Source organism: Pelophylax lessonae, assembly GCF_965119305.1.
Source record: "Pelophylax lessonae genome assembly, chromosome: 1".
Taxonomy (NCBI): Eukaryota; Metazoa; Chordata; class Amphibia; order Anura; family Ranidae; genus Pelophylax; species Pelophylax lessonae.
In genome coordinates this window covers 533,098,239-533,122,101 of record NC_138768.1, presented here as the reverse complement: position 1 = coordinate 533,122,101, position 23,863 = coordinate 533,098,239, and the positions used below count along the sequence as shown (strand labels likewise).

Genomic DNA, 23,863 nt, shown 5'->3' with positions numbered 1-23,863 from the left:
AAAATATTTCTGTGTTTCACATGTTGTCCACATCTTTTCAACAACACCGGACAATGAAAAGCACTGCCAATCCATATTATTCACTTCAGCTCCGGAAAGGTTTTAACCCCTTCCTGACAAGGCTATTTTTTGCGATACGTCACTGTGTTGCTTTACCTCCCTTAGCGGTATCCCCGAGCGTGACTCGGGGTGGATTTTTCATGCTAGGATCGGTATCCCCGAGTCACGCTCGGGGTAGATGTGCAGAGCGTGCAGCGATGTGTTCCTTACCTTCTTCTGGTGATCCAGCGATGATCTCCCATTGCTGTGATGGCCGCCGAGATCCCCGCCGCTCGTCCGTCGCTCTGATGACTTCCTGTTTCCGTTCCCTGCAGCAGCAATGGTGCATGGGAGCGGAACTGGGAGGGAAATTCAAAAGTTGCACCAACACAAACACATAATATATAATACATTTATATTATTTATATTTTTATATATAATATAAATTTATTGTATATAGTTTCAGATTACATTGTATCACCTCCCTTATATATATATATATATATATATATATATATATATTAAAATTATATTATTGATTAGATTAGAATTCATGCGTTTGTGTTTAAAATTTATCACATCTGGGATGTCTACTAGACTCTTGTTTTGGTCAGGTTTAAGTCAGTAATTACTAAGAATTGTAGGCCTATAATACATAACGCCAAATTTCCATGCAAAAAATTGTACCGTTTTTGGTACATAATTCCTGACATAATCATACCGCCAGGGAGGTTAACTGACAATTGCACGGTCGTGCGATGTTGTACCCAAATAAAATTGATGTCCTTTTTTTCCCACACATAGAACTTTCCTTTGGTGGTATTTGATCCCTTGCGCTATAAACAAAAAAATATCGACAAATGTGGAAATATAAAAAAACAATATTTTTACTTTCTGCTATAAAGCATATCCAATAAAAAGAATGTAAAAAATCTAATTTCTTAATCAGGCCAAGTTGTATTCTGCAACATATTTTTGGTAAAAAAAAAATCCCAAAAAGCATATATTGGCTGGTTTGCGCAAAAGTATAGCGTCTACAAACTATGGGATAGATTTATGGACTTTTTATTTATTTTTTATGTTTTTATTAGTAATGGCAGCGATCAGTGATTTTTAGCGGGACTGCGACATTGGGGCGGACAAATCTGACACTAAGCCTGGATTCACACTGCTGCGATGTCAGACATCGCATGTGATTTGCACCGCATTGCGGTGCAGATCACATGCGATGTCTGAGTAATGTGAATTCAGCCATACAGTAGTCTCATGAAAAAGGTGCAGGAACCATTTTTTTACCCGCACTGAAATCGGATCGCATGTGATCCGATTCCTGTCTGAATTCACAGTTCGTACTGTGTTCTGCGAATCGATCAGGGGGTGTCATTAAATTTGTATTGACAACCACAGCGGTTCGGAGGTGGCAGTGTGAACTGCCTGCAAGGGAGATGCGATGCGGGAACCAGATTCTAGTGAACCCAGTCCAAGTGACACTTTTTGGGGACCAGTGACGCCAATACAGTGATCAGTGCTAAAAAATGCACTGTCACTGTATAAATGATACTGGCAGGAAAGGGGTTAACATCAGGGGCGAACAAAGGTTTGTGTACTTAGGGAGTGCTTTCTAACTGTGTGGGGGATGGACTGACTGCAGGAAGAGAGAGATCTGTGTTCCTGATGAGTAGGAACACAAGATCTCTCTCTTCCTGTCTGACTGAACAACAGTCTGCCTTGTTTAAATGGGCAGACCACCTTTCTGTCATTCCTCTAAACTATCGCGGGTGGGGATCCGCTGATTTGCTCCCACTGTGTCCAATTACAGTGGGAGCATGGCTCCAGCAGTGCATGCGCGCCCCTCGAGCCTTTGTAAAAAATCACGTACAGTAAATGTACGTGAGGCAGTATTTAATTGGCACCATAAGGACTCTTGACCTCAATAGCCTGCATTTGCAATAAGAATTGCCTTATGAAGAAATCCAGGCAAGGTATATTTTTTACAGCCTGGAACAATGTAACTATGTATTCACCATACCTGGGTGAAAACCCTGAAAGCTGAAAAATCACTGAACAGACACCGCTACTTCAGTGATCTCCGCTTGCTTCCATGTCCTGTGCTGAGCAGCCATCCTGATGCATTGAGAAAACAGGAGGTCAGCTGCTCAGCATGGGCGCCATTCTGAAAATGCTTTGGGATTTCTGAAAGAATGCAAAATGTTTACTGATTGGTAATATATATGGATAATAATGAGGCGCTATTCATAAATACGGTGTGACAAAAATCATTGAAAGTGCCTATTCATATACATACAAAAGTTCATAACATATAAACAAATAAAAAAGGTGATAGTCTTTTTGTACAATCCGTGATAAGAAAAGGGGATGATTTAACATACAGTCCGTGATCTCATCAATACAGTATCTCACAAAAGTGAGTACACCCCTCACATTTTTGTAAATATTTTATTCTATCTTTTCATATGACAACACTGAAGAAATTACACTTTGCTACAATGTAAAGTAGTAAGTGTACAGCCTGTATAACAGTGTAAATTTGCTGTCCCCTGAAAATAACTCAACACAGCCATTAATGTTTAAACACCCCAAAGTGAAAATGTCCAAATTGGGCCCAATTAGCCATTTTCCTTCCCCGGTGTCATGTGACTTGTTAGTGTTACAAGGTCTCAGGTGTGAATGGGGAGCAGGGGTGTTAAATTTGGTGTTAATCGATCTCGCTCTCTCATACTGGTCACTGGAAGTTCAACGTGGCACCTCATGGCAAAGATCTGAAAAAAAATAATTGTTGCTCTAAATAAAAATGGCCTAGGCTATAAGACGATTGCCACGTCCCTGAAACTGAGCTGCAGCACGGTGGCCAAGATCATACAGAGGTTTAACAGGACAGGTTCCACTCAGAACAGGCCTCGCAATGGTCGACCAAAGCAGTTGAGTGCACGTGCTCAGCGTCAAATCCAGAGGTTGTCTTTGGAAACATAAGATTTTAGTAATATCTAACCGTAAAAACTTTTCTCTGATGTCCATCGACAGACACAGCCTCATCTTCATGAGCTGACTGGGTATGCTGCCACCTGCAGGAGTGGTCTAGGCAGTACGTTAGTACAAATCATTTAACATATCCATGACCACGGGGCTGTCCCTCCAGGCATAACCCCCACTGCCACAGCCTAGCACATCAGTTTAGTTGCAAGCAGTGAAGACAAAATAACCATCCCCAATCAGAGGGGCGGGTGCTGCGTCTGTCGATGGACATCAGAGAAAAAAGATTTTACGTTAAGATCTTACAAAAATCGTATTTTCTCTATCGTCCATCGACAGACGCAGCCTCATCTTCATGAGCTGAGTGGAACATCCCAAAGCAGTATAAGCACGAAGGGTGGAAAAAACGCAACCAGACAGTAACGTCAACTCCAAAAGGCTAAGCCTAGCCAACCGGGCAATATGGAGCTTAACCAAACAACAGGAGCTCACCCAGACATAAAAACCACTAAGAGAATAATAAAAAAACATGCTCTTATGAAACAGCAGCCTGCAAAACCTTGCGGCCAAAAGAGGCATCTAAAGAAGTCAACAAATCCACCTTGTAAAAATGTTGTAAAGGTGTGCACAGACGGCCAAGTCGCTGCCTTACAAACTTGTATAACAGAGGCCTGGTGGCGAAAAGACCAAGAGGCACTCAGCGCTCTAGTAGAATGTGCTTTCAAAGGGAAAGGAGGAACCCGGCCCTTGATTGAATAAGCCTGAACAACTGTCTGACTGATCCCTCTCGAAATGGTAGCAGCGGATGCAGCCAAAACCATTGCGAGGACCGTCCGCAAAGGACAAAGAGAGTCCGACTTCCTGAACTACTCAGTAAACCCTTATCGCCCGAACCACATCCAGAGAGTGCAAGGCAACTTCCTTGGGATCCTTAGGCTTAGGACATAAGGAAGGCAACGCAATGTCTTCATTTAGGTGAAAATCCGACACCACCTTTAGGAAGAACAGACGGATTAGTTCGGAGGACCACTTTATCCAGGTGGACCACCAAATGAGGCGGAGAGGAAAGTGCCGCCAACTCAGAGACTCTGCGATCAGTAGAGCAACTAGGAAGGCAATCCTCTGTGACAAAGAATGCAGAGAAATCTCCCTAATATTCTCAAAAGGAGGCTTTTGAAGAAGACAAAACCAGATTAAGATCCCACAGAGGTAAGATTGATCTCCTCGGAGGAGCCAGATGACGCTCCCCATGAATGAAAGTGCTAATCAGACTATGAGTAGCCAACGGACGTTGGAAGTAAAAAGCCAAGGCCGAAACCTAGCCCTTGATAGTGTTTAACGCCAAGCACTGCTCAACCCCTTTTTGTAAAAAGGCCAAAACCCTAGCTATAGAAAACAAGTGAGGGTGCAGCTGCAGCGATTCACACCATGAAATGTAATATTTCCACGTACGATGATAGATCTTCCTAGAGGTCGACTTCCTGGCCTTCAAAATGGTAGGAATCACCGAATCAGAGAGACCTCTATCCCTCAAAACCTTGCTTTCAACAGCCAAGCCGTTAAAGCCAGCGACCTTAAAGCAGGATGGAAGATCGGTCCTTGAGACAGTAGATCTTCCCACAGAGGAAGACGCCATGGAGGATCCACAACCATTTGTACCAGCTCTGTGTACCAGGACTGCCGAGGCCAGTCTGGTGCCACCAGAACGACCAGAATGCTTTTCATCGCCACCCGGCAAAGAAACCTCGGCAGGAGAACGAGAAGAGGGAAGGCATAGATCAGGCGATATGGACTCCAAGGAGCCACCAGAGCATCGGCCAGAGGATCCTGAGACCTGGCCACAAACTTCTGAACTGTCCTGCTGAGGCGAGACGCGAACAGATCCACCTCCGGAGTCCCCCACTGGGCACACAAGAGACGAAACACCTCTGGATGAAGGGACCTTTCCCCTTGATCAAACACCTGACGACTTGGGCAATCTGCCTGCCAATTCTCCACTCTCGGAATGTGGACTGTGGAGAGAGCCGGAACATTGTTTTCCGCCCACACTAGAATCTCGGCCACCTCCTTGGCTGTCGGGGCACTCCTGGTGCCCCCCTGATGATTTATGCAAGCCCCAGCCATGGCATTGTCCGACTGGACCCAAAACGGAGAGCCGCCTAGCCGATCCCGTCCAGTGAAGCAGGCAGAGCTTGATCGCTCTCAGCTCCTTGATCGGCAAGGAAGACTCTGCCGTCGTCCAAGTCCCCTTGGCACAGAGCTTTCCCAGCACTCCAACCCAGCCTGACAGGCCGGCATCAGTGGTGACCACACTCCAAAACACCAGCAGGATGGACTTGCCCTGGCACAGGACAGGTGCCTGGAGCCACCAAGAGAGCCAACTTTGTGAGATGGCTCAACCGAATCTTCAGGTTCAACGACCGAGGATCCCTGTTCCATTTTGTCAGAATCTCCTTCTGCAACTGTCTCGTGTGAGAATGAACAAACGGGACTGCTTCGAAGGTCGAAACCATTAGACCCAGAGCCCTCGTGCAGGCCCCTCAAGGAGGACTGATCGGTCTTCATCAGCAACCGGACCAGCCTTTGCAACTTCTAAAGTTTGTCCATGGGAAGGAAGACCCTAGCCAGAGCAGTCGAGGATAAGCCCCAGATAAGTGACCCGCACGGACGGTGTCAGGGCAGATTTTTTTAAATTGATCGTCCACCAGAATTCTTGAAGGGTCTGAATGGTGATAGAGACGTTGTCCAGCAGATCAGAATGGGAGACTGCTCGCAACAGGAGATCGTCCAGATATCCCACAATGGAGATACCTCATTGACACAACAAGGCCAGCACAGGGGCTAGGACCTTGGTAAAAACTCTGGAAGCCAAGGCGAGACCAAAGGGTAGCACCACAAATTGAAAGTGCTCCTCTGCCACCGCAACGCGGAGGAATCGCTGATGTCCCTCGAATAGGGGGACGTGGAGATACGCATCCTTGAGATAGATGGAGGCCAGAAAATCCCCCTGATTCAATGATGCCACCATGGACCGAATACACTCCATTCGAAACTTCTGCACCTGCACAAAACAGTTCAGAGCCTTGAGGTCCAGGATTGGACGCACCTTGCCCTCCTTTCTGGGCACCGTGAACAGGTTTGAATAGAAACCTTGAGAGCGTTCCTGCGGAGGAACCGGCACAATCACCCCTTGAGCCAGGAGATCTCGCACAGCCTCCCGCAAATCTTTCAAACGCTCTAGAGACAGGTAAGAATTTGACTGAAAGAACCTGTCCCCTGGCCAGGACCAGAATTTGATCTTGTACCCGGAGCAAATCAGGTTGCGAACCCAATCGTCCTGAATGAAGTAAGTCCAGGGTTCCTGAAAGAAGCGCAGCCGTCCCCCCTGGTGACAGGTGAGGGCCCCCCTTCACGCTGAAGAAGACTTGTCAGCAACTTTCTTGGTCAGTGTCAAAACGAAAGTAACACATAAGAAACAGGAAGAGAAAGCAAAGGAAAAAAAACGTGCTGCATGCCAGTTCTGCCTCCGGACCACAAGAAAATGGCTGCTATACAGTTGTGTTCAAAATTATTCAATCCCCCAATGCTGTAAAGAGTTTAGGGAATTTAGTGTACATTTGTAATTGTATTCAGAATGAAATCCTACAAGGACTTCTTAAAGAACCATATAAAACTAAAATGACATCAATTGGTTTTGTAATACAGTAGTAAATGTTTATTTTGTGAATTCTTCATTGACACAATTATTCAACCCCTTAAAGACTACCACTCTGAAGAACAGAGGTTCATTGAAGTGTTTTCAATCAGGTATTGAAAACACCTGTGGATGTCAGGGAGCAGCAATAAAGCCTAATATGCACCAATTAGGCAGCTTTAAAATGACTGTGATACTCAGCTCCTTCTAGACATTTACTGGTGTGGTTACAAGCATGGTGAAGTCAAGAGAATGGTCCAGGAAGACAAGAGAAGAGGTAGTTACTCTTCACAGGAAGGGCAATGGCTATAAGAAGATTGCAAAGATGTTAAACATACCAAGAGACACCATAGGAAGCATCATTCGCAAATTCAAGGCAAAGGGCACTGTTGAAACGCTACCTGGTCGTGGCAGAAAGAAGATGCTGACTTCGACTGCTGTGAGCTACCTGAAGCGTAGAGTGGAGAAAAGTCCCCGTGTGACTGCTGAGGAACTGAGAAAAGATTTGTCAGATGTGGGTACTGAAGTTTCTGCTCAGACAATACGGCGCACACTGCGTAATGAAGGCCTCCGTGCCAGAACTCCCAGGCGCACCCCCTTGCTGTCTCCAAAGAATAAGAAGAGTCGACTGCAGTATGCCAAAAGTCATGTGGACAAACCACAGAAGTTTTGGGATAGTGTTCTGTGGACTGATGAAACAAAATTAGAACTGTTTGGGCTCATGGATCAACGCTATATTTGGAGGAGGAAGAACAAGGCCTATGAAGAAAAGAACACCTTGCCTACTGTGAAGCATGGCAGGGGGTGAATCATGCTTTGGGGCTGTTTTGCTTCTGCAGGTACAGGGAAGCTTCAGCATGTGCAAGGTACCATGAATTCTCTTCAGTACCAGGAGATATTGGATGACAATGTGATGCAGTCCGTCACAAACCTGAGGCTTGGGAGACGTTGGACCTTTCAACAGGACAATGATCTCAAGCATACCTCCAAGTCCACTAGAGCATGGTTGCAGATTAAAGGCTGGAACATTTTGGAGTGGCCATCACAGACACCAGACTTAAATCCGATTGAGAACCTCTGGTGGGACTTAAAGAAAGCAGTTGCAGTGCACAAGCCTAAGAATGTGACTGAACTGGAGGCTTTTGCCCATGACGAATGGGCGAAGATACCCGTAGATCGCTGCAAGACACTTGTGTCAAGCTATGCTTCACGTTTAAAGCTGTTATAACTGTAAAAGGATGTTGTACTAAGTACTAAGATTGAATGTCACTTGGGGGTTGAATAAAACTGAGAATGATGTGAGCACAGAAAAGACATTTGTGGTTATTTCATTATAAATTTTATGTTATATTTGTGTGACCTACACGTGCCTCTTTAGATTTAATTGTAAGCAGGATGACTGAATGATCAAAATCAATGTCAAACTGGCCAAAACAATCAATTTCAGTGGGGGTTGAATAATTTTGAACACAAACGTACATTCTCAAAGGGGAATTTCAGAAAATGGCTGCCCATACAAACTAATGGGAACACAGAGGTCATGAACTACGGCAAAATTGCGGCCCCCATGCGGTATGCCAGTTAGGCTTCCGGGGTGCCAGGGAAACAAGGGAGCTCCTAAGGTCCAACCACTCCAGGGAGGGGCCGCGCTCACCCCGCAACCTCCAGGGAAGTGGGGGGACGTGTTACTCACCATACCGCGGTACCAGGCGGGCACCACTCCGAAACAGATCCCCTCCCACCTGGGATGAGGGTGCTGTTATCCAAGGGGAGGCTCTGACTCACGGCGTTCCAGGTCGTCTGATTCCCGGCGAGATGATCCACTCGCAGGTTCGTCCCTATCCATCGGGGCACTGTCGTGATGAGGCCTAGTAGTGGACCTATAACCTGCTCACGCTCGATGGCCAGGCTGAGAGACCTTAAGGATCTATAATATCCAGTGTGAAAACCACAGCCGGCTGTTGCTTGTAGTTCCTCTGGATCTTGGTCCTCAGGAACTAACTAGAAAAATAAAAAAAAATCACAAACTTTCCCTGTTACAGCTAAGACCGAAGTCCCAGCAGGGAACTAGGTCCTATCCCTGTCACTAGGAAGAACAAACTGTTTGAGTATAGCAGAGCCTGAGGGGTTATGCTTGCTCGGACAGCCCCTATAGGTGTGGACAAGCCTTTCATCCGCCTAGTGCCTATCCCTAGTGGGAGGAGCATAACCCTATAGTCTATGATTAAGCAGAGCTGCGTCTGTCGATGAATCATAGAGAAAACTATATCAGTCAAATGATGTTGTAAAAACTCTGGTTTGAGTTTGGTCTAAAACTAGATCCAGATGTTCAAAGCAATGAGTACCAGTGCGGATTTTTGAAGGTTCAAAATCGAATCGAACCTCTGCAGGGTCTGGACAGTCAAAATTATGATGTGCCATCTGTTTCCTCATCAGTTATTTCAACGAGATATCCCACAAGGAATGCCTTAAGAGCATAGTAAGGCTAGTACAGAGGCCTGCACCTTGGTGAACATCATGAAAATTCATGATGCGCTGAAAAGATTGGGACATGTAGCTACACGTTCTTGATGTTCACAGACACCAGAAAATCTCTATTTTGCAAGAAGGCTGAGAGACATGGTAAAGTCTATGCAAACTTTCTGAGCCCAAATACCTTTTGATCCAAGATGGGTGGATGTCTCCATTTGTTTGTGGAAGTTCGGCCTTCCCCCGCAGTCTCTTGTGACACATCACACGTCCCAGAAGACTGTGGGACCAATCAAAGAGCGCAGATCGCACATGCACAGTGGGCAGCTAGCTGTGAAGCCGCAAGGAGTCACAGTTGGTTGCCCACAGTTAAGATGCCGGCCTTTGCACCCAAAGACCGGCAAAGACCTGGGTCAGGTAGAACATTGCTGGATCCAGGACAGATAAGTGTGTGTTACAGTATTTGTAGCTGTTAATTTTTACATTTTTTTTTATAGATGGAGCTCCACTTTTAAGAGATTGAGTCTGAAAAGTAACAAGAGAGACTTTTCTTGACTTTCAACAGATGAGTCTTCATAGACGGAGACTAAAGGCCCGTACACACGATAAGATTATCGAACGATCTGTCGTCCGTTATTTGTGGCATGCTAGTCTGATGTGGAAAGTGAAGAGGTTATTTTCATACGAATTTTCCCGTATGACAGAATTCTAATTCAGAAGTGATGTCATGTGTTGGACTGCTTTGTATGTGTTCTTTCGTCTCTGAGCATGCCTAGTCTTGCTCTTAAGATTTTTTCCGTCGAAATCTGTACTAATGAGAGGAAAATCGGACATTGTATTACGGACGACAAAAGTTTTATATGATAGAAAAATAGCCTAGGCTATATACAGCGCTTGCCGCAAAAAAAAAACAATTATCTTAATGTATGTGAACAATGTTGAAAACTTATCTTTACAGTATAAGTGAAAATACAAATCAATTGAACATATGAAAATGAATAAAAAGTTCCAAGAAATTGATAAATAGATAAATAAGTCTTTTCCGGTGGTGATCAATAGATGTGAATAAAATAAATGTAAAATTCAATAAATAAAGTCTTATCAAGTGGTGATCAGGTGCACAGTGCTTCATGCTCAATAAATAAAAGTTTGTGACTTTCGTGACGTGGACGTTATATTTAATCAAAACCTTTTCTGAGGCACGGGAAGATACACTAGTATAGTGTTAACTTTTTTCTATCTTGACAAAAAATTTATAGCCTGCACATCAGGATTTTGTCAGCCGAAAAGTCGGAGTTGGCTGTCGAAAGCACCATACTAACAATCCGAAAATCGGCAGATCGGTCGTCGGACGAATTTTCCCTACAGATTTTCTTATCGTGTTTCCGAGGCACGGGGAGATACACTAGTATAGTGTTATCTTTTTTCTATCTTGACAAAAAATTTATAGCCTGCACATCAGGATTTTGTCAGCCGAAAAGTCGGAGTTGGCTGTCGAAAGCACCATACTAACAATCCGAAAATCGGCAGATCGGTCGTCGGACGAATTTTCCCTACAGATTTTCTTATCGTGTGTAATGGCCTTTAGACCTCTTTGGCTGAAGAAGGTGGGTGTGGATACCATCAGTAGCATACCCCAGAACATACCTCAAGCTGTTATTTCTCACAGACCATACGGAGCAAGCACTTCTTAGATTTGGCTTTCACAGTCCAAAGTGTTCTCTACATGCGAGCTGACATGAGACTCATGCGTGAAACATGACAGGAAACCTCCAGTGGCCAACGAACGTTGTAGTTCAAAGCTACAGCCATTTGATCCAATCATTATGGATCAAAGACCATAGTGATCAGAGCTCTAATAACCTTAGACCTGTCAGTCAAGGTTTGACAGATCATGGTCACAACAAAAGCAGAATGCAAAGCAAGGCCTGCCAGAAAGGACAAAGTTGTAGAAAAAAAACTTCTAGACTCTTGTTGATGAGTCCTTAAGGACAGGTTCATGCTCCACTGAAATAGTGGATGCTTTGTTAAGACATGACACTGTCAGATCCACAAAGAGGGAAGGCCACTTTTGACAAAGTCCTCCTAAAAACGGCACAGGGCTAACAGGTGCTTGAGAGGTACAAATATTTTGTCAGAATATTTCCAGTCTTCATAAAGGAAGACATAGAACAGTGGGTGCACCAGAAAGGTCTTGGCAGTCTTAAGAATTTTAAAGGATCCTAGACAGGGGGGACATCAAAACCAAAACGGTCTCAACGTTTGGGAGTGATGGTAGAAGAACACATTTCCTCATAGGCAGGTTCATTCAGAAAGGCCGGAAAGATTCAGCATCATACATATATGCCATTTGGCCAATTAAGTCATGCATGACTGACGAATAAACCTCCCTAAACAGAGTAGAGAAGTTGACCATTAGCAACAAAGCTAGGATGAACTCAGAAGATGGCCCAGACCCGAGGAGCAGAGGGCACAGAGATTCTAGGCTGCACACATCACCTGCACATGAATATCCAGTGTAGATATATAGCTTGGAGAGGGATTAAAAAGCGGATTAGAGCGTGTATCAACACTACCTGGTCACTGTCCGAAAATTAAAAAACCAACACAGTACACATGCATTATATTATACCTGGCCAAATAAATATACATATAAATATAAGCTAGATAAAGAAAAGCATACCTTGCTGGAGAGGCTGAGTGCTGGTGCTTGGGTTCTGACTAGATGTGGAGCTGCTTGCTGTTGATGCAGTAACAAGCCTTACATAATGAAACTTGCTTCCAGGGACTTGAATCTGCTGTACATTTGGAGCTGCTGCAAGCGGTATGATTGTTTTGAACTGTGGTGTTGCATTAACACCACCAACTGTTATTGTCTGAACTGCTGGTTTTACAGTCTGAAGAAAAAAAAAAAAAAAAAAACAGAGGCAAATTACATGTAATTTAGAGTTTAATAGTATAAACACACCTTTTTATTTTTAAAAAATGATTGACCCGCTGTACAATTCTTTTCTTGAGTCCATTGAGGGACACAGGAAGATATTTGGGTTTTACAGTGCTCAGGATTGAACAATGGCAAATAAAAAAAAAAAAAATGTAAGCCAGCCCAAGATAAGCTCTCTTACTATTAGCATGCAGCAGTTTTGTATCTAAGCAGTACTGAGAGTATAAAAAAAAAAAAGATGGGTGTGACTTGTATCTCTCAACAGACTTCAGACTTTAACGGAGAGCAAAAAACCCTGTTCTCTTTCTCATCCATTGAGTGACACAGAGAGTTTAAGGAGGAGTTTTGCCTGGAGAAAAAAATAAATAAAAGTCAGCAGCTACAAATACTGTAAGTTTTAATATATAGGCACTTACCTGGGAGCCTGCAATGTCAGCACCCCAGCCAAATTTCCGATACGGCTGCTGGGTGCTGCCACCGCCATTCTTTCTAATGGAAGCTGGCAATGAAGCCTTTCGGCTTCACAGCTGGTTCCCTACTGCGCGAAGCGCGCTGCGCATTCTCATAGGCTCGGTGGCGGGGGAAGGAGGAGGAGAACGGATTTTCCGGAGGACGGTGCCACGGCGCTGTCTTCCGAAAGTGGGGAAGGGTACCTGTTCCCTTCTCCCCCTGAAAGGTGCAAAATGTGGCACCGGAGGGGGAGAGGAAGCAAATGTGCGGAAGTTCCACTTTTGGGTAGAATCCCGCTTTAATCTTGAGGACTTCCAAAAGCAGTCAAATGAGGGGTGGGCAACAACAAGCAAATGCCAACAGGAGCCCTAAACAAAACAAAAATAGACAGCCTGCAGGTAAAAGAGCTTCTTGAAGGACCTTATGCTAGAAGCTGGCATTGGATAATTGAACCTGGTAAAATAAAATGACTATTGAACCTGGTAAAATAAAGAAAAGGAATACCTGTTGGTCAATTTCTCAGACTGAGACGCATTTGTAGTGAGGACGCAGATTTTAAGGAGGTAGTTACACTTATGACACATCGCTTTATGGAAAGAGGATACTCCAATAGCATTCTTAAGAGAGCTATTAAAGGGCATACTCCACGTCACAATTAAGAGAAAGGAAAAAGAACACGCATAATAATAAAACCGCACATAATAAAAATAAAAACACACGAAAACGCACTTTGGTTGAAGTTTCCCATCAGGTGAATGTTCCTATATTTTCTACTGCGTTCAGTACAAAATATGAGAAAATTATCCTCAAGTATCTTCCGGTATTAACTAATGATCCCACTTATGCTAAGATCTTATCTGACAGGATAAAAATGGAATCCCATAGAGCACCCACTTTGGGCAATACTTTATCCCCCAGCCTTTATACCAATAGTAGATCCAATGCACATTGGCTGCAATTTAAATGTGGTTTAGTGCATGTGTGTCAGCACATTAAAAAAGGAGATTTGGCTCGATCTACCTCTACTGGCAAAACATTTAAAATAGGATCATTTATTAATTGTAATATGAAATATGTTATCTATGTCATTACATGTAGATTGTGCCACGTTCAGTATGTGGGCAGTACAACACACAGATTAAGAGATCGCCTAAGTGACCATCTTTATGATATTGAAAAAGATCATGCTATCAATGTAGCTAAACACTGGGGTGATTTTCACTCCAAAGATGTATCTAGTCTTGAAATTCAGGGTATAGAAAAGATCTTGCCGCCCACTGAGGAGGTGATAAATTTAGAATGCTTTGTAAAAAATAAGTTTTCTGGGTTTTTTATTTAAATACCAGAAAACTAGTAGGCTTGAACTTTGAATGGGATGTTTACCATTTTTATGATTACAGTGGTTGTATACTCACCTAAAAAAAAAAACAAAAAAAAAAAAAAAAAAACAAACCCTGCAGGAGAAAGGCATAATGAGCTAGTATGCATCGCATACTAGCTCATTATGAAATACTTACCTTAAAACGAAGCCCCGACACGGTCACCCGATCACCTCTGAGGGAGCCGTCATGTTCCCTTGGCGTCTCTTCCTGGTTCGGCGGCTCTGGCGCTGTGAGTGGCCAGAGCCGCGATGACGTCACTCCCACGCATGCGGGCGGGAGTTACTTTGCGGCAAGGATCCGGCAAAGAGCTCTGAAGGTCCGCATGCAGGACGAATATCTCCTAAACCTTGCAGGTTTAGGAGATATTAATTATACCTACAGGTAAGCCTTATTATAGGCTTACCAGTAGGTAAAAGGTAAAAAGTGGAGTATACTACCATTTTAACATCTTACCCTTTTCTCCTTATCCATTTCATTGTGTACTATTAGACAGCTTTATATGCGTGTTGTGGATCAGAATGATCTTTCTTTGTTTGTACCATTTGAGTTCATCTGGGGACAAAGACATAGTTCCCACTAGTATTTAATGATAAATTAATGGATATACTGATCTGTGTGGATATATTTGTGTAGCACAATTCCCAGCTGTTTTGCTGGATATGGGTCCCCCTGGGTAATCGCTAGCAACAACAGCACATTTAGGCAGGTTTCTCCAAGTGTGAGCACTGAGACAATGACCAGTCCAGTATCTTTTGGTTTTTGTATTTATTTGGTAACTTGGATGGGAGAAGGGATGAGTGGGATACTCCTTTGGCTCAACTATACACAAATTGCAAAGGGGACAAATGAAAAATGCTGTTTGGCACAGATTTGACGCTGGCTGGATGCCGGTCAATGCCGATTAACGATGGTTAACGCTGGCCTGCTGCCTGTTAATGCTGAACTGACTTCTGACTGCTTTCCTGAATGAAGAAGTCAACTTTAAACTTCCTTAAGCACTCCTTGCTGAGGTAGCTACATGTATACTCACTGCCGAACACTTCAGGGCCCACACCGGCGCCCCCTTTCACTCTCTTATCTTCAGGGCTTAGACACTGGAACCCCCTTTCCTAAGCCTCCTCTACTGGTTAGCTGGCTCCCAGATCCCTTTGACCTTCTGGACTGGTCCCCTCTCCTAGGCAGACCCCTGGGTGGTTTCAAGAACTCAAGACACTGTTTTTTCCCGAAACTTCTGCCCAGCAGCTCCACTCGGCCCACAGCACTCTGGATCCCTCTCTGCAGCCCAGCTCAACCTTCGTCCTCTAGGCCGACTGCCCAGGAGGCCTTCTCAAGATCTTACAGGAGGAGAGACAGCAGTCAGCCTCCTCCTGGGACTCTGCTTCCCGCCAAAGACCCCTGTCACATGCTCCCCTCAGACTTATAACTTATCCCAGGGTGCATTGTGGAAAACTCCGCCCACTGAGACAGCTATAAGCCCTGGTGTGCTATTGGCTAGGTTTTCTCCACTGTCCAATAATAGCCCTCATTGGAAACAGTGGGGAGACTCCCCAGGCTCAACAGATCACACCTGGAAATATGTGACAGCCCAACTAAATGATCAGGCCCCCCTGATAAGCAGACAGGGCCACATATTTGCTTTTTCCTAGCACCTACCTAGGAGGGTGCTACATCTGTATTTGTCTTTGTATGCTGCAGTAAATGTAAATGATATGTTTTGATGGTATTTAGTCTTCACACTATGGCGATCCGACTTCGGGGGCGACCTGTGAAGTCGCGTGCACCGCGACTTCGGCACGACTTGCACAGACTTCATAAAATGAATGTGTATGCAAGTCGCTCCGAAGTAGTACAGGACCCTTGTCAGAGCGACTTGTGTCGCTCCTATTAGAACCGGTCCTGTACTACACTATGGGACGCGACGGTGCGTGACTTGTCAGGCTGACCAAGTCGCCTGACAAGTCGTACCAGTGTGAATGGAGACTTAGAATTTTGGTCTTTGGACTTATATTTACTGTTTTTTTTAATCCCTGTCTTTATTTTTGTTTATATATTCTGTACACTAGTTTGATGTTTTTATTATATCATATTTTTTATTTGCTCTTTTCATGGATTTATACCCATGCTGAGAATGTATTCGGTGAAATTGTAGGTGAATGACTGTTTCATTTTATTATATCTGAGACTGAGTTAATGCAGCTCTACCCCGGTCTCTTTCCCCACTTCATCATCCTCATTTGTTGGTTTTTGCGCTTAACATTCACATGTGGTTTGTAACAGGTGTATATCATTTGTAACCAATTAGCTAAATTGCTATGCATTTATGCTGAATATATATATATAACTTCCTGTCCATTTATGAAGTCAGCTATGATTAAGCACCAGACTATGGTGTGAAATGCGTCAGCTGTTATTGCTGCTTGCTGTACTTGATCTCCATGTTGCTGTATGAGTTTTTTTATACACAATAAAAAGGTGTTGCATCTGGAGTACGGCCATCCAGGACTTTTTTGCTTTACTTAAAACTTAGAAAACCTGTTAACAAAAGACTATGTGGCAGCTATGCAAATCTGGGAAACAGTAGCCTGATGTCAGAGTTTAAGAAGCACTCACAGTAGTAAGCGTCGATTGTGCCTTGTCAGGAAAGGCAATAACCCGACCTTGAGACCATAACCTTGGAGAATCATCTAATTAAGGCCTTGCATTTTTTACCATGCAAAGGATGCCTTCCACATAAGGTGTTAGACCTTGTGAGAAGTAGACTAACTTTTAACAATGTTGGAATTACTTATTCAAAAATGGGCCCTGTCCCTCAGAATCTTGGTTTTAAAAGCCTTGGTTTCCAGCCTGATTCCCAGAACCTCCTGTATAAAAGTCAACACCTCGTCCCAGAAACAAGACGAGGTGTTGACTTTTATACAGGAGGTTCTGGGAATCAGGCTGGAAAAATCCCCCCACTTGTTCTTATTCGGCTACGAAGAGCCATCACAGTCCTCAACTGCTCCAAATCGGAAGGGTAAATGGCTACCCCCTTGGACCCATTTATGTACCTTGGCGGCCAAAAAAGCAATTCTAAAGACTTGGACTTCCAACACTCCCCCGTCGATTTCCATGGTTTGCAATGATCTTAAAGCACTTCTTCACATGGAAAAAGGAAATCCGGATATTGATAAATTCTCGTCTATGGAAACGTTTTTCTCCAGATGGCGCTCTTTCCTGCAATACACCTTTAACGCAGACGAACTGAAAGTTTGGATGGTTCCCTTCCAATTCACGGAATGGTATTTAAAGGCTTCCATTTCCGATACATTAGGCAGGCTGAGAATTTAAGGCAACACCCTTCATGTTCCCTCCTTTACAGGACCGTACCCATCGCCTACTCATTGACTGCCTCAAGCTGGATCTCATGGATACCTCTATTCCTCTTCACCCCCCTTCTTCCCCCCCCCCCCATATCTAAACATACTGTCATAATGCTAGTAGACTATGTGTATAGTTCAGCCAGTAAGAGTCACCTTTTTCTGTACTTAGCTTACATGATTGACGTTCTCTTCACGTCCCATGCGAGAGTGTCAATCTCTTTTTCCTATCCTTACTCCCTCCAAATCCCCCCTCTCACAGTATCTTTCATGTTTTGTTCACTAATACCCTTGAGTATAATATGTGTGATACTGTTATTATAAAATGCAAGAACTCTCTGTCTGCATACATAATTTTTGCTGTTTAAAGAAATGTGTTATTTGTATGCAACACAGGCCTTGTAATTGTTTCATATGTTCAATAAAAATATATTTAAAAAAAAAAAAAAGCCTTGGTTTAACCTTGGTTTAAGACTAGAGCCATGAAGCAGGATAGAAAATTGGTCATCTCGATCCTGCAAATCGGATAAAGAAGTAGTATCGGGGAGAAAAAGCATAGATCAGAGTAAAAGGCAATTGCTTAGCGTAATCCTAATCAGGTTGAAAAAAACGGGTGATATCGGACAGTCTATAAACGAACATTTACTCTCTATGGACTAGGCCCCTATCTGCATCGATCCTTGTGCTCAGTACATCGCAGGGATTTACACATTTTTTTTCAGCCCAATAAGAAATACGTTGGGAATTTGCTTTTAAACAGCGACATTGGAGGACACTATCTGCTGGTAGAAGAGAGGTTTGGGATTGTGAAGGTGGTTAGGTTATTCAGCATACTTTGGGACGCTGGGGGAGGGGGGCCCTTTTGGGTTGGGGGATGATGGGATGGGGGGGGGGGGTTTGCGGGTGGGAGGCAAGTTGGGTTTGGGGTTCCCTCTCCTTGGGTAACTGACACACTTGTTGTATGGCTTTTGTAGGTTGTATTTTTGATGTCCAATAAATATATTTTTTTATCGCTATTATTAGCCTTTGAGGTGCTCTATCCTGGTGGGGTTCTTTTTCTACTAGATTGGCTATTGGATGCACTTCCCCTGAAAGGGTTTGACATTTAGCGAGTTGTCCACTCCCAGGACTTGCTTTAGTTTTGTTTTTTTTTCGGAAGTGAAGAATCAGGCAAGAAATCGAGAGCCGAGAGTTTGACGTTTTAGATCAGACATAGATTTTTCAAACGATGAGTCAGTTCTCCAGCACTGATTTTTGAAGATTTAGGAGCAGCCAAACTTCTTTAACCACTTAAGCCCCGGAAGATTTTACCCCCTTCCTGACCAGGGGGTATTTTGCGATTCGGCACTGCGTGACTTTAACGGACAATTGCGCGGTCGTGCGACGCTGTACCTAAACGAATTTGACGTCCTTTTTTTCCCACAAACAGAGCTTTCTTTTGGTGATATTTGATCACCTGTGCGATTTTTTGATCATGCGCTATAAACAAAAAAAGAGCAACAATTTTGCAAAAATAACAATATTTTTTTATATGAAATTCCCCAGAAAAAATGTAAAAATCAAAATTTTTTAACATTTTCGGCCAATTTGTTTTATGCTACATATGTTTGGTAAAAAAAAAAAATCGCAAAAAGCGTATTTTGATTGGTTTGCGCAAAAGTTATCGCGTTTACTAACAAATGGAAAGATTTTTGTCATTTTTGTTGTATTTTTTTTTTTTTAACGCGTAATGGCGGCGATCTGCAATTTTTTTTGCGGGACTGCTACATTGGGACGGACAGATCGGACCCTTGACTGACATTTTTGACACTTTTGGGGTTACCAGTGACATTTCTACAGTAATCAGTGCTATATATATGCAATGTTACTGTAAAATGACACTGGTAGTGAAGGGGTAACTTTTTTTGAGAGGGAGGGGTGGTGTGTGTCCCTAGGGGCGTGATTCTAACTGTGATTGGCTGTGGCTTGAGCTGTAGGAACAGTGATCAATACATAGTAGAACCGTATAATCACTGTTTCTACACAGGGAAGAATGACAGGCGGCTTGTTTACACTAGCCGCCTGCCTTTCTCCCTCTCCACCGACGATCGCCGAGTGACCAGCGGACATCGGGTCCGCCTGTCACACGCGCGGGGGGGGGGGGTCCGTGAGCGCTCCTCCGGCGGCGTGCGCTCGCTCCCCAGAGCCTCACAGGCTAGTGACGTACCGGTACATCACTTTGCCTGTGAGGGGCTGACCGCCGCAGTATATGTACTTGCGGCGGTCAGCAAGTGGTTAAAAAGGAGTCAGCCAGAACAAAAGGTGATTGTTCCCCCTCAGCAAAAGGTTGTCAAGATATCCCACAAGGGATGCCCAGAAAGCAGGGTAAGACTGACTGGGGTCAGCACCTTGATAAATGCCCGAGGTACAGAAAAAAAAGGCAACAAATTGCAGAAGACCTGCAGCAAAGCTAAGGAAATGCTGATTATTTAGGACATGCAGGCATATTGGTACCTTGTACCATGCACTTTTTATACATAGGTCTATAAAAGAATATGCAGGGGAAGACACAGAAGCATGCTTTGGCTTCTGTAGTCATAGTCAGCAATCACTACTGTAGTGCCATTTGGTTCAAACAATCTTACACGACTACAATGAAGTAACGGGGCACTATAAAGGAGGGCAAAAATCTAGGCAGCTAAAAGTCGGGATTCTCAAGGGGCACAATGAAGGCATCACCAAAACTATTAGAACATGAGCTGAAAGAACCCTGTACAGTGACATTGTTCCCTTTGTCTACAATCAAACATGCTGGACTGCAAAGCAGAAGAAAGCAAAGTTTAGGGTATATGGCTAGGCCCCAGATATTCACAAACTCAGCTGCCTGGGTAGCAGGTTTAGAGTCAGCTGGCCGAATGTGTCCAGGTCACGATAAGTTGAGAGCCTGACACAAAATGAGGATCCAGTTCAATGTCTCTTTAATCAATACTATAATTGGATGGTGCTTCCTATACGCTAAATGGCAGAAAAGCGTACATAGCCCACCACACTTCATTCATCAGACGGTGTTAGCGTCCAGTTCCTCTTTCATGGTGAGAAACTTAAAAGCCACCCAGCAATAGCGGGAAACTTACAGGGGTCAAGAGTTCCTAGTCTCGAGGTAGCTGGAAAGAGCCACAATGCTGGCTAGATCCCCACATCCAGTGCAGCAGGGTGCAGGTATAGCACTTTAACTGAGGCTTAGAAAAGGCCGATCCTGATAGCTGTATAAAACGTAGCAGCAATGTGGCAGCAATCTTGATTGAAGAAAACAGTAGCTAGCAAAAAAGTTTAACCTTTTGCAGCAGAGCAAACATGTCCATCCTCCTAGGACACTAGAAAAAAAATAGGCATGCTGGGAGCAGGAGGGGTTTATCCTAAGGTGGCCCTCAATTTTTCTGTTTGCCAGTGTTCAGTCCACCTGTGGGTTGCAGAATTACCTAGCAATACAGTACAGGCCTTCCAGTGTCCCTGAATTTACTGTATTATTCTCCAACTCATAAATATTGAAATTAAATGTTGAACCAAAACAAAAATCACTTACTTCTGGTCTCATCTTATCTTTTTTGAAAAATTAAAAAGAAAGAAGTAAAAATCAAAAGTAAGAAGTGAAAAACTGGCAGAAGTGAAACCACAGGGATTACCTGAGCAGTTGTACTATTAGTAACAGCCTTTGCAGGAGAAGAGGAAGTGGATGTCTGAACACTCAGAAGTTGGGCCATACTTATGGGCACACTAACTGTCTTCTGAGGAGAGCTGGTGGGCTGGGATGCAACCGATACCACTGTGACCTGAGGAGTATATTACAAGATAGATTTAAAAATGCTGAAATGGAGAGGAAAAAAAAAAAGGCAAAATAATCTTTACATTAACCCAATTACTGCCAGGTCACGATTTTTATTTGTAAATCATACATTTTATGAAAACACAGGAGGCTAGAAAAAAAAAAAAAAAAAGAAGATGGTGATCCTGATTTTGTACATCCCAAAATAGTTACAAATGTCTATCAAAACTGTATTTTCCATAAATATACCCTAAAATCATTATTAGCACACAAAAAACACAACATAGCTTACAACATTCCATCTAAATGTAAAAGATAATCTGTGTCGTTAATAAATTGCAAATATAGATGAGTTTTAAATTATTTAGTAATGTTCCCGCGCTCTGTGCTAAGTAGGGGTTAAATTTGTAATTAGACTGCTGCCAGGTAAAAGGTGTGATGTCCTTTGAAAATTAGAAGTGTGAGATCCCAGTGCTGTCTGTGCTCTTCTCAATATGGGTTCTAACCAAACAATCCAAGAAAAACTCAAACACATTGCGGCACTTGATTTATTTACCGGTATTTATTTTTATTTTTAATTTAAAAATAAATTCCATTAATTCAACCAAGCACAGCACCATTCTGAAACATCTTGCACCGTGTGTAACGTGCTGGATTGTGATAAAATATATGCCTGGATCTTTTTATCGCAGCCCACACCAATACAGTGCACGCACGGCCAGAAGGCATAGGTGTGAAGCCAACTTTCAGATTTTTAAAGTAAGTTGCTTATTTACAATATTGCGTACCTTTGATTTTCACGGTTTTGCACAAATGCACAATTTAAAACTTAGTGTGAGATACCAGCACTGTCTGTGCTCTACTCAATATGTGTTATAACCAAACAATCCAAGAAAAACTCAAAATATATATAGGTGTAAACATCCAATTCTATGAAGTTTTGGGTGATGGTGTACAGTGCCTTGCGAAGTTATTCGGCCCCCTTGAACTTTGCAACCTTTTGCCATGTTTCAGGCTTCAAAGATAAAGATATAAAACTAAACATAAAGATATAAAACTAATTTTTTGTGAAGAATCAACAACAAGTGGGACACAATCATGAAGTGGAACAAAATTCATTGGATATTTCAAACTTTGTTAACAAATAAAAAACTGAAAAATTGGGCGTGCAAAATTTTTCAGCCCCTTTACTTTCAGTGCAGCAAACTCTCTCCAGAAGTTCAGTGAGGATCTCTGAATGATCCAATGTTGACCTAAATGACTAATGATGATAAATAGAATCCACCTGTGTGTAATCAAGTCTCCGTATAAATGCACCTGCACTGTGATAGTCTCAGAGGTCCGTTTAAAGCGCAGAGAGCATCATGAAGAACAAGGAACACACCAGGCAGGTCCGAGATACTGTTGTGGAGAAGTTTAAAGCCGGATTTGGATATAAAAAGATTTCCCAAGCTTTAAACATCCCAAGGAGCACTGTGCAAGCGATAATATTGAAATGGAAGGAGTATCAGACCACTGCAAATCTACGAAGACCTGGCCGTCCCTCTAAACTTTCAGCTCATACAAGGAGAAGACTGATCAGAGATGCAGCCAAGAGGCCCATGATCACTCTGGATGAACTGCAGAGATCTACAGCTGAGGTGGGAGACTCTGTCCATAGGACAACAATCAGTCGTATACTGCACAAATCTGGCCTTTAAGGAAGAGTGGCAAGAAGAAAGCCATTTCTTAAAGATATCCATAAAAAATTGGATTTTTGTAAGATCTTACCGTAAAATCCTTTTCTCTTAGCTCATTGACAGACGTAGTCCTCTTTGATTCACATCAATTGGGTTATGCTGCCTCCGCAGGAGTAGGACTAGGCAGAAAGAAAAAACGTTCTGGCTCCACCCTAGGGGCAGTCCCAGAGGGTATATCCTCTTCCTGTCTGCTACAGAGAATCAGTTCTGTTACGAAGCAGTGTCAGAGAATTTAACCCAACCCAACTCAATGATAGAGGGGCGGGTACTACGTCTGTCAATGAGCTAAGAGAAAAGGATTTTACGGTAAGATCTTACAAAAATCCAATTTTCTCTGTCGCTCATTGACAGACGTAGTCCTCTTTGATTCACATCAATTGGGACATCCAGAAGCAGTGCCACAAATGAGGGGTGGGATTGACAGAAATCAAAATCCAATCTAGAAGGCCCAACCGGAGCCAACCAGAAGTATCAAGGGACTCATCGAGCACACAGATGAGACCTACCCGAAAAAACCCTCGAGGTAGACCAACAGTCTCCTCAAACAGCGGCCTGCAGGAACCTTGTGGCCAGAAGAGGCATCTGACGATGCCCTCACATAAACCTTATACAATCTTGTAAAGGTATGAACCGACGACTAGGTAGTCGCCTTGAAAACCTGAACCACTGACGCCTGATGGCGGAAGGTCCAGGAAACACTAAGCGCCCGAGTAGAATGCGCCTTAACAGGGAACGGGGGATCCCGACCCTTAGATAGAATAAGCCTATACCACCGTCTGTCTGATCCATCTAAAGATGGTCGCGGCAGAAACAGGCAACCCCTTCTTAGGGCCATCCGTGATCACAAACAGTGAATCCGTCTTACAAAATGAATCCGTAGTATTCAAATATATCCTAATCGCCTGAACTACATCCAAGGAATGCAACGCAATTCTCGAGGATGATAGGGCTTAGGACATAGGAAAGACAATACAATGTCCTCATTCAAATGAAACTT

General features: G+C 43.4%; 1 protein-coding gene across 1 annotated transcript in view; it reads right to left on the bottom strand.

The window, feature by feature from the left end:
* Positions 1–23,863, bottom strand: part of LIN54 (lin-54 DREAM MuvB core complex component) — a 145,312-nt gene that overhangs the window by 52,083 nt on the left and 69,366 nt on the right. The window contains exons 5-6 of the mRNA XM_082243338.1: positions 20,988–21,134; positions 11,877–12,090 (exon numbers count right to left, since the gene is read on the bottom strand). Coding sequence (XP_082099464.1) covers positions 11,877–12,090; positions 20,988–21,134 — 361 coding nt within the window. The remainder of the gene's footprint in view (positions 1–11,876; positions 12,091–20,987; positions 21,135–23,863) is intronic.